This window comes from Lampetra fluviatilis, chromosome 54 (genome assembly GCF_964198595.1).
Source record: "Lampetra fluviatilis chromosome 54, kcLamFluv1.1, whole genome shotgun sequence".
NCBI lineage: Eukaryota > Metazoa > Chordata > Hyperoartia > Petromyzontiformes > Petromyzontidae > Lampetra > Lampetra fluviatilis.
Genome location: NC_136328.1, coordinates 3,859,243 through 3,875,974, shown reverse-complemented (window position 1 = coordinate 3,875,974; position 16,732 = coordinate 3,859,243). Strand labels below are relative to the sequence as shown.

Sequence of the window (16,732 nt, the reverse complement as noted above, 5' to 3'; positions counted from 1 at the left end):
GCAAACGCATTACCTGATTGGTGTAGCACGCGAGGGCTTTGGGGTAGTTGGGGATCTTGCTGTAGAGGTCGCCCAGTTGTTCACACAGCTGCATGTTGCCCAACAGGTCACTCTCCGGCAGCTCCGACAAGCCCTCCTCAAGGTGGTTCCCCTTTATCGCTTCACACGGCCAGCACGCAACAATGAAAATGTTTTCTTGGGAAATGCCTTTTGTGTTCAAGTTCATTGTCCTTTCCCCCGCTCCTGCGATTAGCACGGTTGGCTACGTACAGTGCGAAAGAAGTTCAACATCGATACAACAATGTACGGTGCGAAAGAAGTACGGTGCAAAAGAAGTTCAACATACATACATAGTATTATGTATGGTGCGAAAGAAGTTCAACATACATACACAAAACTATGTATGTTGAATTTCTTTCGCACCGTACTTCTTTTGCACTGTACATTGTTGAATGTATGTTGAACTTTCCATCGCACCGCACACAGCGCACCGCGCTAAACGGTTGTGTGAAATGTGCCCCTGATTGCAAGCAAGCTGCACACTTCGTATGTTGTAGTATTCTTACACACCAGGATTCGTTACAAAGTCCAGTATTAAAATTATGTCATCAAGGTCAAGAGGTCATCATGGCCAATGCCAGTGATGCCGCCACACCTTATCATCACTTTCTTTCTATATAAGGTTAACCAACACCCGGATATTGGTCTTTGTGTTAGTCAACAGTCTCTGGGTGCCACTCCCATGCCTGTTTTGGTAAACTGCCCTCCTACTATGCTACACACATCCCATCCATCACAACCTCCTCTCCCTCATTACATCTACAACACTTTCTCGCTGCCATCTTGTCAGGACCCCACCTGGGGAAAAGAGATGCCACTCTCAAGCATCTATAACGGGCAAATCAAGACTACCTATCATAAAGTGCATTAAACATATATCAGGATGATCGTGTTGGGTAAAAAACACTGCCTACCGAAATTTAAACTCTCAAATATCCTCACCGGTTTTGAGATTCTGCACCAGCTTGGTGTAATCGGGAGACTGCATCGGGCCCAGCTTGTAGGCCTTCCGTAGCGAGCGCTTGGCCGCCACGAAGTCTCCCAGATGCAACATGATCTGTCAAACAAGGGAAACAACGGCTAGTGTGAACACAGTACAACTGCTTTATGTGCGTAGTTTGTTGTCGTCCCTTGACGGGCTCTCAGAAGCAGTTTAGCACTATTTGCTTGTTGCCATGAAGTCTCCCAGATGCAACATGATCTGCCATACAAGGGAAACAATGGCTAATGTGAACACAGTACAACTACTTTATGTGCGTAGTTTGTTGTCGTCCCTTGACGGGCTCTCAGAAGCAGTTCAGCACTATCTGCTTCTGCAGGCCATTTCACTGACACACAGGGTTGCACTCCCTTACAAGACTTGCATATGTAGGGCTGTTACAGAGAGCCCGTTATGCATGGCAGCCTATGGTAAACAAGCACAGTAGGCGGGGCTACGTCAGTGCACGGGCAGGTGCCCTCTACGACGTCCGCGCTTCGGACGTTACGATCCCCCGGGGCCCCACCCCTCAGGGAGGGGGGTGTATAAAAGGGGAATGTATCGGGGGGCTCGGGAGTGATGTTTAGCTAAAGAAGAGGAGGCGGAAGACGTCTGAGATAGAGCCCTGGACTCCCCCTGGTACGCCGTCCTTATCAGGACCGCGCAGGCTCGAGCCAGTGGCGTGGTACCAGAGCCAGAGCCAGAGCCAGTGCTGGTCTGGACTCTGGGTACCGGGCCCGACTGACCAGTGTCGGGCCAAGATAGCCTCCCCTAGCCCATTAGTGGAGGACTCAGAGGCAGGCTAAGGTTAGCCTAGAGGTGTGTCCTCAGATAGACGGGTGAGGGGGCCGATACCCCCTCAATTGTGTATGTCACAAAGTTGGTATTCAAATAAACAAGTGTGCCTCCAACTCCGGTGTCAACGAGTCATAAGCATTACTACATCTGGCGTCAGAAGTGAAACAAAGTACGAACATGGATACACGCCGGACGACTCGAGTCGGAGTACCAGGAGCGGAGGACACCGCTGCAGTTGGAGAGCCCGAGACGGCTGAAGATGCCATCGAGCAGCCGGGGCTGGGTGCATCCACGCCACAGCAGCTGGAGGAAGGGGAGCCGTCGACGGAGGGGCTGAGGCAGGCGCACGCGAAGCTGGCCGAGCTGCTGTACGCCGCAGCCGCCATGCTCGATAACATCACACGGCTGGGGGCTGCGGGACCGCCACGAGGCGACAGCAGCCAACGACCACAGCGCCTTCCCGCCATTTCAACGGAGCAACATTTTGAAACTCCCGCCATCGCCGCAGCTGCTGTTGAGGGCGTGGCCGCTCTAAGCATCGCGTCCAACGGCGGGAGTACAGTACCTGCCGCGTCACCACGGGTGCGACCGGCGATGCCATCGCTGCTTCGGGCCGACGCTGAGTCGAGTGAGGGAGACGAGGGAGCGCGATCGTCCTCTGCAGCCGCTGCCTTACATCAGCGACTGCCGCCGCTCAAAGAATTTGTGGGCGAGGAGGGCGACTGGGGCGGCTTCCAGCGGCGCTTCCTCGCTCACCAGGAGATGGCACAGTGGACAGACGCCGAGGCTCTCCGAGCACTGCCAGCACTCCTCGACAGCGACGCCCTCGCCACACTAACATCGGCAACGAAGGAGAGGCGTTCCACGCTGCGGAAGGCGATGCAAGTGCTGTCCGCTGTGTATGGGCCACCATCGGACTGTCGTCAACTCTTTTACGATCGCCAGCGGGGGACGAAGGAGTCGCCCCTGGCGTACCGTACAAGCCTCCTGGCGCTGGCAAAGGAAGCCTTTCCACGAATGGACGACGAGGGGATCGACGCCATGGTGACAGAAAAGATACTTTTGCTGGCGGACGACTTAGACATCGTCATTGTCGCACAGGACGATGCAGAAATGTGCTCCCTCCAAGCGGCCCGTCTCCTCCACGCAAACCTGTCCTCTCAACGATGGAAGGCCAGCAAGGCGGCGAGCGGGCGCGCCGTCGCTGCGGCCACCCTCCCGGCGGAAGAGGTTTGCGCCATCAACCATCGACGGCAGCACGGAGCGGGAGCGCGGGGGGACCGGGCCGGTTCAAGCCATCTACAACGTCCATCGTCGCCACCAGCGCTTCCACGCTGCTACAACTGCGGCATCCGGGGCCACGTCGCCTCGGGGTGCCGCTCTCCTCGGCAGCGCGGGACGACACCTCAACGGGACGCCGGCCCTCGTCACAAGCTCCACCATCATAATCCGGCGAGTCGCGGCACCCCTCACGTTTGGCCCACGCACACGCCCGTCGCACACTTAAACACCGCAGCGAAGGGGGGGCCAATTTCGCGTACCATGGCACCAACACGCACCGCTCTGGGTACTCACATTGAACCCAGCCAGTGGTCCGTGTTGGCCCATCGGGTTGTAGCCGCGTCGTCGGGGTCGTCGGCCGTTGTGGGTCACATCGATGGGGTGGAGGTTCGCATCTTGGTCGATACAGGAGCATCGGCGACCATTATTTCGGAGTTGATTTATAACATTCTCCCTGCCCAGAGCCGTCCTTTGATGCCTGTTAATGTGCCATTCTTTGCTGCTAACGGGGGTTCACTTGGCATCATCGGACAAATTCGAGCCCAAATTTGTGTCGGGGATATTAAATTATCTGGGCCGATTTTTGTTTCCTCCTCGCTGGCGGTTCCGTGCCTGCTGGGGACGGATTTCCTGGCCAAAATGCCGATTAGGATATTAATCGACCAGGGATGCATTGAGCTCCCATCGGGCCGACGCATGGCGTTTTTGCCATCCCCCGCTACGAGCCGGACGGCGTTCGCGACGGTGCCGGCGTTCGTAGATAGAACGATGCGCGTTCCTCCGGGGGCGCAAATGTTAATTCCTTTGAGACTTCGGCGGCCCTTCGCTAAGGGCATTGGGGCTCAAGGGGTTTTGCTGGGACCGTCTAGGGCCGGGGTCAGTGGACCTAATTTACTCCCGGCCCAGACCATAGTGAGAGGGGATGGAGAACCCTTCATCGCGGTCCTCAATGTGGGCTCGCAGACGGTGGTGGTCCCACAGGGGACCGTGCTTGCTCACGCAACGCCGGTGCCCTGTGAGGAACCCGTCGCGAGTCATGTCGGCGCTGCCCCTGCACCGCGACCACATTCAGACAGCGATGAAGGGTGGCTCGAGGCGCTTTGCGCGGGATCGACGGACCTGTCAAATTTAGAGCGACAACGTCTTAAGACACTACTGAGGGAATTTTCCGACGTTTTCAGTCGGGATAAATACGATTTGGGCTGCACTCATCTGCTGCGTCACCATATTGATACGGGTGACAGCGCGCCAATACGCCAAAATCCTTTTCGGTTGAGTCCCGCCGAAAAGGACCATGTCAAATCGGCTGTTGATGACATGCTAGCCGCCGACATAATTTCTCCCTCCAACAGCCCTTGGGGAGCGCCGATCGTCCTGGTTAAGAAGCAGGACGGTTCGTTGCGGTTTTGCGTTGACTTTCGGCGCCTTAATAAAATTACGGTTGCCGACGCATACCCGCTCCCACGGATGGACGAATCGCTTGACGCCTTGGCGGGAGCGCGATTCTTCTCCACATTGGACTTACTTTCGGGATTCTGGCAGCTTCCTCTGGACGATGATTCAAAGCCTAAAACTGCTTTCCGTACTCCGCACGGCCTGTTTCAATTCAACCGGTTGCCGATGGGCTTACACTCAGCGCCGGCAACTTTCCAGCGGTTGATGGAATTGGTTTTGGCTGGATTGCAATGGGAGTCGTGCCTGATTTATTTGGATGACGTCATTGTCTTTGGCAAAACTTTTGAGGAACATCTCCAGAGGTTGCGGGCGGTTTTCCTAAAGATGCGGGCTGCTAATTTGAAATTTAAGCCCCAAAAATGCCATTTGTTACGCGAGTCGGTGCGTTATTTGGGGCACATCGTGGGGCGCTCAGGTATTTCTACCGATCCCGCCAAAACGCAGTGTGTAAGCTCCTGGCCGACTCCCACCTCAGTGGGAGAGGTTAGGAGTTTTATTGGGTTTGCGTCGTATTATAGACGCTTCGTCGCTAATTTTGCGACTATCGCCAAACCCCTACATGCTTTAACATCTAAAGGGGTTCGGTTTTGCTGGGGTCAGGAGGAGGAGGCTGCTTTTTGCTCCCTTCGGGATGCTTTGGTAAACGCTCCTCCCCTGATTTACCCTGATTTTTCAAAACCGTTCTTGCTCGACACCGATGCGAGCAACACGGGTATTGGGGGCGTGCTCTCCCAGGTGGTTGACGGCGTGGAACATGTGGTTGCGTACGGCAGTCGGGTGTTGTCTCCAGCGGAGCAACGGTATTGTGTCACCCGTAGGGAACTGTTGGCAATTGTCCATTTCGTCCAACAGTATCGCCCATATCTGTACGGTCGGCATTTCACCGTCCGCACAGATCATGCGGCACTGCAGTACGCCCTGAGGGTTCAACAACCATCGGGACAATTGTCCCGATGGTTGGAGGTCCTCCAGGATTACGATTTCCAAACCACATACCGTAAGGGCGTTCGCCACACCAACGCGGACGCTCTGTCACGCTTGCCAACCACCTCCGAGTGTGCATGCCTCCTGGGGTCTGGACGTTGCAGGCCTCCAGGGGACACATCGGTACCTGTCTTGGCGGCCGCCAACGACGACGATGCAATGGTTCCTAATTCGATCGAACAACAGGGCAAAGATTCCCTGTTGGGTTTGCCCGTCATTGAATGGGGGCGCCTCCAGATGGAGGATGTCTCCCTCCTCGGGTGGCGACGTCGCGTTGGCGGTGCGGCGGGGGGAAAAAGAGGTGGTTCCGACGCATGGGAAATGTGCCAAGGTCTGCTAATGCATTGGGACGGGAAGTCACGTCGACATCGGCTGGTTGTCCCTACTGGGTTGCGGGGTAGGGTGGTATGGGCCGCTCATGAGCGCCTCCTACACCTGGGGACCCAAAAGACTCTCGCCTTGCTGCAACTTGATTTTTACTGGCCTGGCATGACGAGGGATGTGGGGGATTTGTTGGGATCGTGCCCTCAATGTGCACAACGCAAACCGCCGGCACGGGAGTCTAACCCGCCCTTGCAATCGATCAAAGTGTCCAGGATAAACGAGCTGGTCGCTCTGGACATTTTGGGACCATTCCCCGCCACCCCCAGAGGGAATAGATATTTGTTGACGGGTGTCGAGTATTTTACACGCTGGCCTATGGCCTGGCCTTTGGCCAACCAGTCGGCAGCAGCCATCGTGGAGGCCTTTGTTCAGGGTTATGTCCTGGACAAAGGTGCTCCGGAGAGGCTGCTGACCGACCAGGGCAGAAATTTTTCCGGTAAACTACTCAGACAAGTCTGCGATCTCCTGGGCACAAAGAAAATTCGGACCTCCCCATATCACCCACAAACTGACGGGATGGTCGAACGTTTGCATCGCACCATCTCGTCCATGTTATCACAACAAGTTTCGGACTCGCAAACGGATTGGGACCTACAAATTCAGGGGGTCTTGGCGGCGTACCGGATGGCACCCCATGCGGCTACGGGGTTTTCTCCCTTTTACCTCATGTACGGCCGAGAACCAGACCCGCCTGTTCGTGCCCAGTTGCGGATCCCCGTGCCGCAGGGAAAAACTAATCTGGCTGACCACGTTAAATTTAATCTGGACAAATTGACCGAGGCACGGGATGCTGCAATGCAAAACTCTGACCTCCGTCAGAAGGCAAATGAGCGCCTCAGATTGAGTCGAGCGCACATGCTGCAGTGGAAGCCGGGGGACAAGGCATGGTTGCACTGCCCCCAGGTGCCACTGGCAACCTCCTCTAAACTTGTGCGGCCGTGGCGGGGCCCTGTGGAAGTGGTGGAGGTGTTACGTCCGCAGTGCGTGCGCATCAAGTGGGGGAAGCGGCGATGGTTCGTGCACCCCTCCAGATTAAAACCCTTCGCTGCGGTACACAACCCCACTTCACACGCGCGTGGCCAAACATGTGGGGGGTCGGCCGACTTGCTGGGTCCGTCTCTGTCGCTCTCACCAAATGCCTTGCCGGCTGTGCCACCTTCAGGAGCATCAGGAGTGACGGGCTCACGCCCGATCACCCCTCCTGCGGATACCGAGGGTCACGCGGAGTCAGAGGAATGCTCACCTCAAGACGGACAGTCGCCACCTGATGGTCCGCCACGCGGGGTTACCCCGTGTGAGGGGCCCGCTGCAAGGACGCGCGCTAAAATGCGCAAACTGTTGTGAGGCCGGAAAATGTGTACATAGCTGTTGTGTTTATTGGCTGTTGTGTGGATGGTGTGTTTCCCGCTCCTCGGATGTACATATGTTGGGTTCACCGTTTGTTGTGTGTGCGGGGTGGGTTCCCTGCTGGTTGTATATAAGCTGTTTTTTTTACGGAATTCGTATTTATTCGGGGGGGTGCGACGGGTTGTTTCTCATCTTGTTGTTGTGTCTTGTTCTGGTTCCTGTTATGGTTCAAAAATAGTGAGGCACACGTCAGGGGGTGAAGGCACCTTTATTGTCAAATTTTGTATGTTGGCAGCCGGGACGGCTGCATGCTATGTGGGGGGGAGTGATGTAGGGCTGTTACAGAGAGCCCGTTATGCATGGCAGCCTATGGTAAACAAGCACAGTAGGCGGGGCTACGTCAGTGCACGGGCAGGTGCCCTCTACGACGTCCGCGCTTCGGACGTTACGATCCCCCGGGGCCCCACCCCTCAGGGAGGGGGGTGTATAAAAGGGGAATGTATCGGGGGGCTCGGGAGTGATGTTTAGCTAAAGAAGAGGAGGCGGAAGACGTCTGAGATAGAGCCCTGGACTCCCCCTGGTACGCCGTCCTTATCAGGACCGCGCAGGCTCGAGCCAGTGGCGTGGTACCAGAGCCAGAGCCAGAGCCAGTGCTGGTCTGGACTCTGGGTACCGGGCCCGACTGACCAGTGTCGGGCCAAGATAGCCTCCCCTAGCCCATTAGTGGAGGACTCAGAGGCAGGCTAAGGTTAGCCTAGAGGTGTGTCCTCAGATAGACGGGTGAGGGGGCCGATACCCCCTCAATTGTGTATGTCACAAAGTTGGTATTCAAATAAACAAGTGTGCCTCCAACTCCGGTGTCAACGAGTCATAAGCATTACTACACATATGTAAACATTACCCCCATGACTTAACCCCAAATAGCACAGCTAGAATACAACTGGGCAAAGGGGCAGGGGGGATAATCTATACATATAATGTATACATCAGAAAATATTTAGTTTCTATGTATGTTGAACTTCTTTTGCACCGTACGTAGCCCACCGTGCAAATCTGTGGGTCATTGTAGGTCTCTATGGGTGTCTCCATGGGTGCCTCTATGGGTGTCTCTATGAGTGTCTCTATGGGTCTGGGTTTATGTAGGTCTCTGTGAGCCATATTAGGTCTATGGGTGCCTCTATGAGTCTGTGCGTTTGCGGGTTTCTGTGTATGTATGTATGTAGAACTTATTTCGCACCGTAGGGAGCCAACCGTGCTAATTCGGAGATGCGAAGTCTGGGTCAGGCACTACTAAGCTGACCTGCCCAATAGCAGCGTAGGCTTCGGTCTCCATGCTGCGGTTGCGCGCGCGCTGAGCCCAGTCACGCGCCGCTTCCAAGTGGCGCAGTGCCCTTGAGAGCTCGTTGCCGCGGAAGTGCAGGTTCCCCAGGATGAAGTTAGCACGGTATAAGTCCTCCGTGAGGTTGTTCTTCCTGCAAGGGTGGTGGCACAAAAAAATAAAGGCGTGCCGCATTGGGTCTGAATCTCGGCAACAAGTGGCGAGCGTGCTAACGCTATCCAAGTTAAGTAATATTATGGCGATGAATGTAATGTTACTACTTAAAACGCTACATGCAGGTGTTCTGAGATTTCCGAACAATTTTATATCTTTGACAATACCAACAAAATGTTTTAACATGTCGCGGTTTTTTCGGTAGTATTGTAGAGATGAACTAACAAAACTCACACCCTTCGCCATTCATACTGCCTTCAAACAAATACATTTAATATGCTTATGATTTGGAAAATGATGCTTATGCTAACTAGTTTTAAACAAGTAATAGTCTTCTGCTCCCAAGAAGGACTTGTGAGAAAAGCTAGACGAGTATTTTTTGGTTTTTATTTTCAGTAAAAATTTTTGTGAGATTTATTAGCTTGTGTTTGTAAACCACTGACGATGTAGTCCCTTATTTTGTATTGCTACGGGGAGAATGGTCTATTGTCACACCAAATGTATAGGTGTGAAAAGATCCACACAGCACAGATAACATTCTAAAGCAGGGAGGGCTGAATGAGTTCATGAGTTTTGGCAGACTGAAAATGAATGATTCTGATTAACACTGACCAATATAGATTTGGAAATACTGGTAGCAAGAGAGGTGTGACAGTCTTCATGTTTGAAGGACTACACTGGCGCAGTGAGTAGCTCAGGCTCATAAATTAAAGTAGTCATCTTGATTTGAAGCTTTCGTGACTGCAGGAATCCATACTCTTTGGTGTTTTCGGTAAAGTCACGCAGTTTGAAATAAATTAAAACAAATCACGACGTTTCCATCGCAACACAAGCGGTCTAGACGACCTTCACCGAAAGAACCAAAGAGTATAAATTAAAGTAGCTTTTGTATAAAGCCAGTGAAAGGCTTGCATCACTATCTTGGGTCTGGCAACAATTCCAGCAATGGGTCCTCAAAATTGTAGCTGGTGTTCTTTGTACGACATACAGAGCAGTGTACATGTAAATCACCGTTATATATATTTACTTTTTACTAAGACTCTTGTACATATTTAATACCAGGACATGGATGTTAATTTTATATCCAGATTGTAGTTTGTCAGATATCTAGCGGGATTAAAGCTTGTGGAATGTAACAGTTGCTAGAAGTTTTTACAGGCACATTGGGAGGCTTTGTGAACGTTTATGAAAGTTACGGATTAATTTCCAGCTTCACCAAGTGGTAAAGGTGACCCTTAATAACCATTAAAGTGTATTTTGTCAAGCAAGGCCTGGGTTTAATCATCTTAAATTTTTACAGTTGCATTTTAAATCCAGCCAAGTACACGGAGCGGGTAGGGCGTACGTCTCGCCGTTGTAAGATTCCAAGTTCAGTCAGGGTCCCTCCAGGGATGATAAAAAAATATACACCACTTGATGGGGAATTGACAAGTGGTTGTCTTATGGCAAGACTCACTGCCACCATAGGAAAGTGAAATTTTTACTAAATTACGACTCACTCTGCCAAGAAGATGCTCTTGCGAAAGAATTTCTGACTGCGGGCAGCATCTTGACGGTGGTCGTACACCAAGCCGAGGTTGAGGAAGAGCCGTGCCCTCATCTCGTTCAGCTCCTTCCATGGCAATTCAACTGCGCGCACGTGGAAAGACGCAGACAAGAATGCAATATCACGTACACGCACGTCAAGCTACCAGACGCTAAGCGTGTAACGATCCGTACATTCATTAATTAAAGTTGCCAATAAAGCTGTACCATTGAGATGGAACAAACCGGAAGGAAAATACTAAAGAGTAGGCAAAAAATAATAATAGACATTTTCAAATCGAATAGCAATCCTGAATTATGACGATTTAACAAACTTCTGGGGAAATTAATCGTGAAATGTTTATAAGTTCTGCATTTTTTAAACTAAATCTGCATATATCTATTCAGACTGTTCCGCTAAAATGAGTGGGTTTTTGGCATTTAACAAACTCTTCAGTAGGTTTCAATCAACGAACAAAATATTCAGGTCATTAATTTTTCCTCTGTATTGTTCCAAACACTGTCATTTACTTTTTTCTGTTAAGTTGCATTGCATCTCATTTAATGTACCGTGCTTCAAGCTAGGTTGTCATGAAACATATGCTAAACATTGTGGCACCAAACCCTAATCTGTCAATCAAGGTAAGCACATTTTTTTAAACAAGACAGTCAACACCAGCAAATGTGCTGGGGTACCTTCAAGTTGCTGATCCACAATTTTCAAGCTCGCTAGGAAGGCCTCCTCAGCTTTCTGAAGAGCTTCAGTATTCTCAGGATCCGTGTCAAAGTAAAAGAGGTAGGTGCGCCCGATGGTGGCCAAGGCTCGCTGCTCCTCTACCCTGTTTCCCATCGAGCGAGACAGCTCCAGGTGCTTTTGCTGGTGCTGTCGCGACAGACGAGTGACAGGGGATAGTGCAAACGGTGACCGAAGAGTCAATAGCATTCATGAAATGATGGTAAGTTTGTACACGGTTGTCCACAAAGTGCAACACACTTCATTCATGGCTCTGTTACCAGCCCAGAATGAAGGAACTGTTTCCTAAACCACAGGTGCAGCCCCTGCAATTGCTTGCCAACGCCACTGCTGATGGAAGAGCCTCCACGAGAAACCCCTTTAGACTGCGCCTCTAAAGGATATTTTGGCCTACTCTTCCATCTTCTTAGGTTTTTTCAGACGTCCTGAAGAAAGTGGTCGGAGGACACGCACTTTACACCACCACATGCAATCTGCCGAGTGACTAACTGTGGTCAAACATTTATACCGCTGGATATGGGAATTTTTTAATTGCCAGATTTTTTTTATCTGCCATGCCAGGTTATTGAACCGGCGACCTCTGGATTGCAAGCCCAGTGCGCTACACCGCAGCGGCGTACCCCATAGTCTGTAGAAAATGTTTTTCCCCATAAGTGATCATTTAACTTTGTAAAAACGATGAAGTCACTTGAAGACAGTGGTCAGTCGCAGAAAAAAAAACGTACGTGAAAAATTCCCTTAGATTCCTTGCCTGTGGATTTCCAGTGAAGGTGGGTTATGCTTGAGAATAGATTTGTCCAGATACGTCTGGATTTACTTTATCTCCTCCTGATGCCTCCAAGCGTTTTAGATGTCTCTATGTATTAACTCACATCCAAACAATACGATATGAAATACCTGATCAAATAACTATTGCCATAAAATTTGACAATGCTTCTTTAAAACATTGTACTTTTGAGAAAAAAATGCATCCTTTGTTGGAGAGTAGCAGTCCTATCTCAGGCCCTGGACTTTCAAATCACTCTCATACCATGCAACAAGGCTTTAACAGTGTTCTGTAATTTACGAGAAACCTTACAAGTTATTGTCCCCACGTGTCACACCATTGGTGATATTTCACAAGCAAGCAATTTGGTGATAAAAAACCAATGCGAGCCACAAAATATCTTCTCGGAGACATATTTGTCCTTCGGCACTCAAATAAAATGGCTCGTGACATTTGGTCCACACACCCCAAGCCTGCCCAAAATGCCTTGCATCTCGCATATATGCACCAATGAGAATATTTCAATTGGAAGCTGCCACTGCACAATTGGACTTTTGTAGAGCCGACGGAACACTTATTGATGCCTGTACATGGCCTCACCTTTAAGGCTCGGCCATAGTTTTCCAACATTGCCCAACTTTCGCCGATCTTGCGGTTGGCGACAGCTGTCCCGATAACATCATTAAGAGATTCGGAGAGCTGCAGTTCCTGTTGGTGCTCTTCGATGGCCTCCTTGTAATGTCCTGAAGGCAAGGTTACGGATGACAAACGATCAACACAACTCGGTTTAACTGCTTGATCAATCAAACAGATGGTTGTTTAACTCAACTCATTAACAGTGATCACTAGAACATCTGGGGCCTCGATACTAACCCAGTCCATCAGTGGTATCGGCTCAGTGTCTATGACACAAGGATTATGAGACCTCAGAGCCACGCTCCCTGCTGTTATTCAAATGTTTTGCTCATACCTGCCTATCTCTGCTCGTATCTCATTTCAAATGTCCAGTTTCTAGATTGCATTACCATTTCTCTCCGGGTTACAATACCATGTGACACGTATCTTCAGCTCGAGTTGTGACAAGACTGCTATTCAGGTGTTCTTCCTGTGTATAGACTGGCTTCCTATAGGATTGTGAAATTTATATCACTGATAGAAATGAGCACCATCTCATATTTGTTTCAGCTCCATGTGTACTGATGACCAGAAGGACAAAAAGTGGGTGCACTTTAAGAATCTATTTAGAAAAAGCAACTTATATTTTGCCGGAGCAAAGTCAATATTTGGTGCACCTCGATTATGGAATTTTAAATTTGTCAAAAATAAAACACAAGGAATACAAATCATGCATAGGCATGGATTCTGTAATGCTTTCAAGAATGTGTTTGTCCTCAGAAGTTACAGCATCAAATTAGCGGTTACAGTAAAACCTTGGATTGCGAGCATAATTCGTTCCGGAAACGTGTTTGTAATCCAAAGCACTCGTATATCAAAGCACTCGAATATCAGTTTTGATCACATGACGCTCGGCAGACAAAGCATACACACGTACTACCCGTATTGAAAGACCTCGCTCGTTTATCAAATTAATATTTATTTTAAAAAATTGCTCGTCTTGCAAAACACTCGCAGACCAAGTTACTCGCAATCCAAGGTTTTACTGTACCTTCCAAAAAGCAAAAACAAGACAAGACGTCACACAGCGCTTGAGGTGTAACATCACTGCTTTGGGCGACAGCGGTTACCAAACTCGACCCACTTCTTGACGATGTTCTGTTCGCCTATCTCGTCCGGGACCTTTTTTCATAATGCAAAGGTCAGTGGTTACCCTTCTCTAGGTGTGATATATCAAACATCCTCAAGTTAAATAAAAACATTTTCTTGGTGTATTATTTGTGCACTGCTTGACTCACAATCAGATTATAGCAAGTTAAAATCCTAATAAGAGGTCAACTCAGCACCTCATTTCTCCAGGTCACTTCACACACTTTGCGGGAGGCCAGTGACCGTAATCCTCTGGAAAGGCTAGTCCCTGCCGTGTAAAAGCGCAATCCTAATCCGTTGGAAGGCCACCAATGGAAATAACCGCAGACGATAATAATACGAATCATAACAGTCATTGAGAAGTGAAATGCATTAAACTACAAACTGGCACAATTCCGTACCATGGCTGGCCAGCAAATCCCCAATCTGATTGCAGATGGTAGCCTCCTCTCGAAGGTTATTGGCCTTCTGAGCTTTTGCCTTGTCCTTCTGCAGTGCTGTCAAGTACACAAACCAACATACGTCATCTGTTAAGGAAATAATCAGGTATGCGAGTCACACATTTTTTTTTAATTAATGTATTTCACTCTGACCATTACTGCACCGGTAACTTTCATATGCAAGTCTTTTGAAGGTAATAGTAAAGACATGAGAGTCATTTGGGGATTTTGAAGTGGGCGTGGAGAAAAAGGAAGATATTTTTGACTTGAGCGCGTGACAAATTGTGCAATTGGTTCACAAATGGTCACTTCTGAACCCAGCATGGCCCACATCCACACAGCGGGCCCAATCGGGGAGGACAACAAACGCATCACCAACACACACGCGGCCTCAAATGCGTTACCTGATGCGGTGCGTAAACATCGCCACTAGGGAGACAAAGGCGGCCGGGCGTAGTGCCGTGGCGACCTTCATAAGTGCTCGGCGCACGGCACTTATTCCAGACGTCCGATAAGGCTATAAGGGGATCTTCTTTGTGTTTACGTAACAACAAAATAAACGTCTAAGGGTGTATAAATTGTGCGTGTGCAAATCAGCCTATCTCCACGCACCTTTCACTTCCTTTTCCCAGGATGGAGACATCGCGACCCGGCAACGCGGGCAGAAGATACTCGGCGGTGTGGGTGGCAGAGAGAGAGAGAGAGACACACGAGATACGGGGCGAGTCCACGGGAGTCTTGGTGGGTAAGGGGACCTTTTAACGTCCGAGGGTCGGGATACTCAGGGACACGTGGGCACGGGAAGGCAAAAAGACGAGGAGCGAGTTGGAGACGCTATGCTGAGTGCACGGCCACACGGAGAGACAAAGAACCCCCCCGTATAGCCTGAACAGACTGTTGGGGCAAGTGATGTTAGCGAGCGCCTATGAAGGCCGGCACGAGAGGGGTTGGTGACCAGCACCACGTCCTGACTCGGAGAGACTCAAAACGGGACACTGAGAGGACAACACGGAGACACAAATGAACACCGAAAACGTGAGACTCGACTCAAGAGACACGGTTAGGCTCGAAGACAGACGTAGTGAGACTGAAGATACACGGGGAGTAGGAGACACGTAGAGACAAGATGCCCCCCCCCCATATAACCTTTAACAGAATGTTGGGGCAAGTGCTGTTAGTGAGTAGCACCTATGAAGGCCGGGACGGTACACGAGGGGGTGGGTGTCCATCACCACACCCGACCGCTTTTGTCTCCCTAGTGGCGATGTTTACACACTACTGCACCAGGTACTGATTTGAGGCTGAGTCGACCTAGGGGGGGGGGTGCCCAGGAGCGGTTCAGGTAACCCGGGTCACCGGGTTCGTAGCGCGGTGCGCTAACCACTGCACTACCGCTCTCCACGTAGAGACAGAGACACTGTGAGACACGCAGACAGAGACAGATACACAGAGACAACCAGAGACAGACACGCAGAGGCAGACAGAAACACACACACAGACAAACAGAGAGAGAGACACGCAGAGAAACAGAAAGAAACACAGAGAGAGACGCACACAGGGAGAGAGACACACACAGGGAGAGAGAGACACAGAGAGAGACGCACACAGGGAGAGAGAGAGACACAGAGAGAGACGCACACAGAGAGAGACACAAACACAGAGACACACACACAGAGAGAGACACACAGAGAGACAGACAGACACACACAGAGACACACACACAGAGAGAGACAGACAGACACACAGAGAGACAGCCGAGGCGACACCGCGAGACGCGGGCTGCTCTTCTCAATTGCGAGTTTCGCGGCAAAACCGCAGCGCGCGGGGCATTGTGGTTCCGAAGCGACTACGGGTCGCGTATCGGGACACAACGACAGCAACAACAACGCGAAGTCGAAAATGCCTTGAGCACGAGCGCCACCCCCCACGAAACTCAACTTATTACAAAGACAAAGATCCCCCGTATAGCCTGAACAAACTGTTGGGGCAAGTGCTGTTACCGAGCACCTATGAAGGCCGGCACGGCACACGAGGGGGTGGGCCAGCAACACGCCCGGCCACCTTTGTCTCCCCAGTGGCGATATTCACACATTGCGCCAGGTACTCATTTGAGGCTGAGTTGACCTAGGGGAGGGCCAGAACCGCTTCAAATAATCGTCACAGGGTATTGGCCGTGAGCGGGAATCGAACCCGGGTCACCAGGTTCGTAGCGCAGCGCGCTAACCGCTTCGCCACCGCTCCCCAACTTACTACAGACAGCTGTCAACCCAGAGGGCTTTGTTTATAGCCAGTATTCTTGTGCAGGAAACTTGAGTTTTCAGATCCATACGGCGTGCAGCCGTTTCAATACGGGCAAAAATTAGTTTTTGGTCTATTTGTGTTTCTCCCTTGTGATGGGACTTTGTAGGATGAACTTTGAGATTTCTAAGGGCACGTGGTGATCGATAAGGTCTGAATTGGCCCGTAATAATGTAGGGCACTGATCAGGGTTTGACATGTATGAAACTTTGTTTTATTTTGCCAGGTTAAGGCTCCCACTGAGCTGCTTTATAACTCGTTTTTTGTCAAAAGCGACCTGGCTATCACAAGTTGATGGCTCAACGAAGTGTTTTTTTTAAATCCTTTATATTAAGTTCACTTGCTTGCTTGCTTGCGCGCTTACGACCGTGCAAATCTTTCGGTCGTTTTTTAACCCACTTCCCGT

At 50.5% G+C, this 16,732-nt stretch overlaps 1 protein-coding gene across 1 annotated transcript in view; it reads right to left on the bottom strand.

Annotated features, from left to right (window-relative positions):
* Positions 1-15,081, bottom strand: part of TONSL (tonsoku like, DNA repair protein) — an 82,587-nt gene extending 67,506 nt beyond the window's left edge. The window contains exons 1-8 of the mRNA XM_078879590.1: positions 14,641-15,081; positions 13,990-14,085; positions 12,425-12,567; positions 11,001-11,187; positions 10,280-10,409; positions 8,589-8,760; positions 1,003-1,117; positions 14-159 (exon numbers count right to left, since the gene is read on the bottom strand). Coding sequence (XP_078735716.1) covers positions 14-159; positions 1,003-1,117; positions 8,589-8,760; positions 10,280-10,409; positions 11,001-11,187; positions 12,425-12,567; positions 13,990-14,085; positions 14,641-14,671 — 1,020 coding nt within the window. The 5' untranslated portion in view covers positions 14,672-15,081. The remainder of the gene's footprint in view (positions 1-13; positions 160-1,002; positions 1,118-8,588; positions 8,761-10,279; positions 10,410-11,000; positions 11,188-12,424; positions 12,568-13,989; positions 14,086-14,640) is intronic.
* Between the last annotated feature and the right edge of the window lie 1,651 nt (positions 15,082-16,732).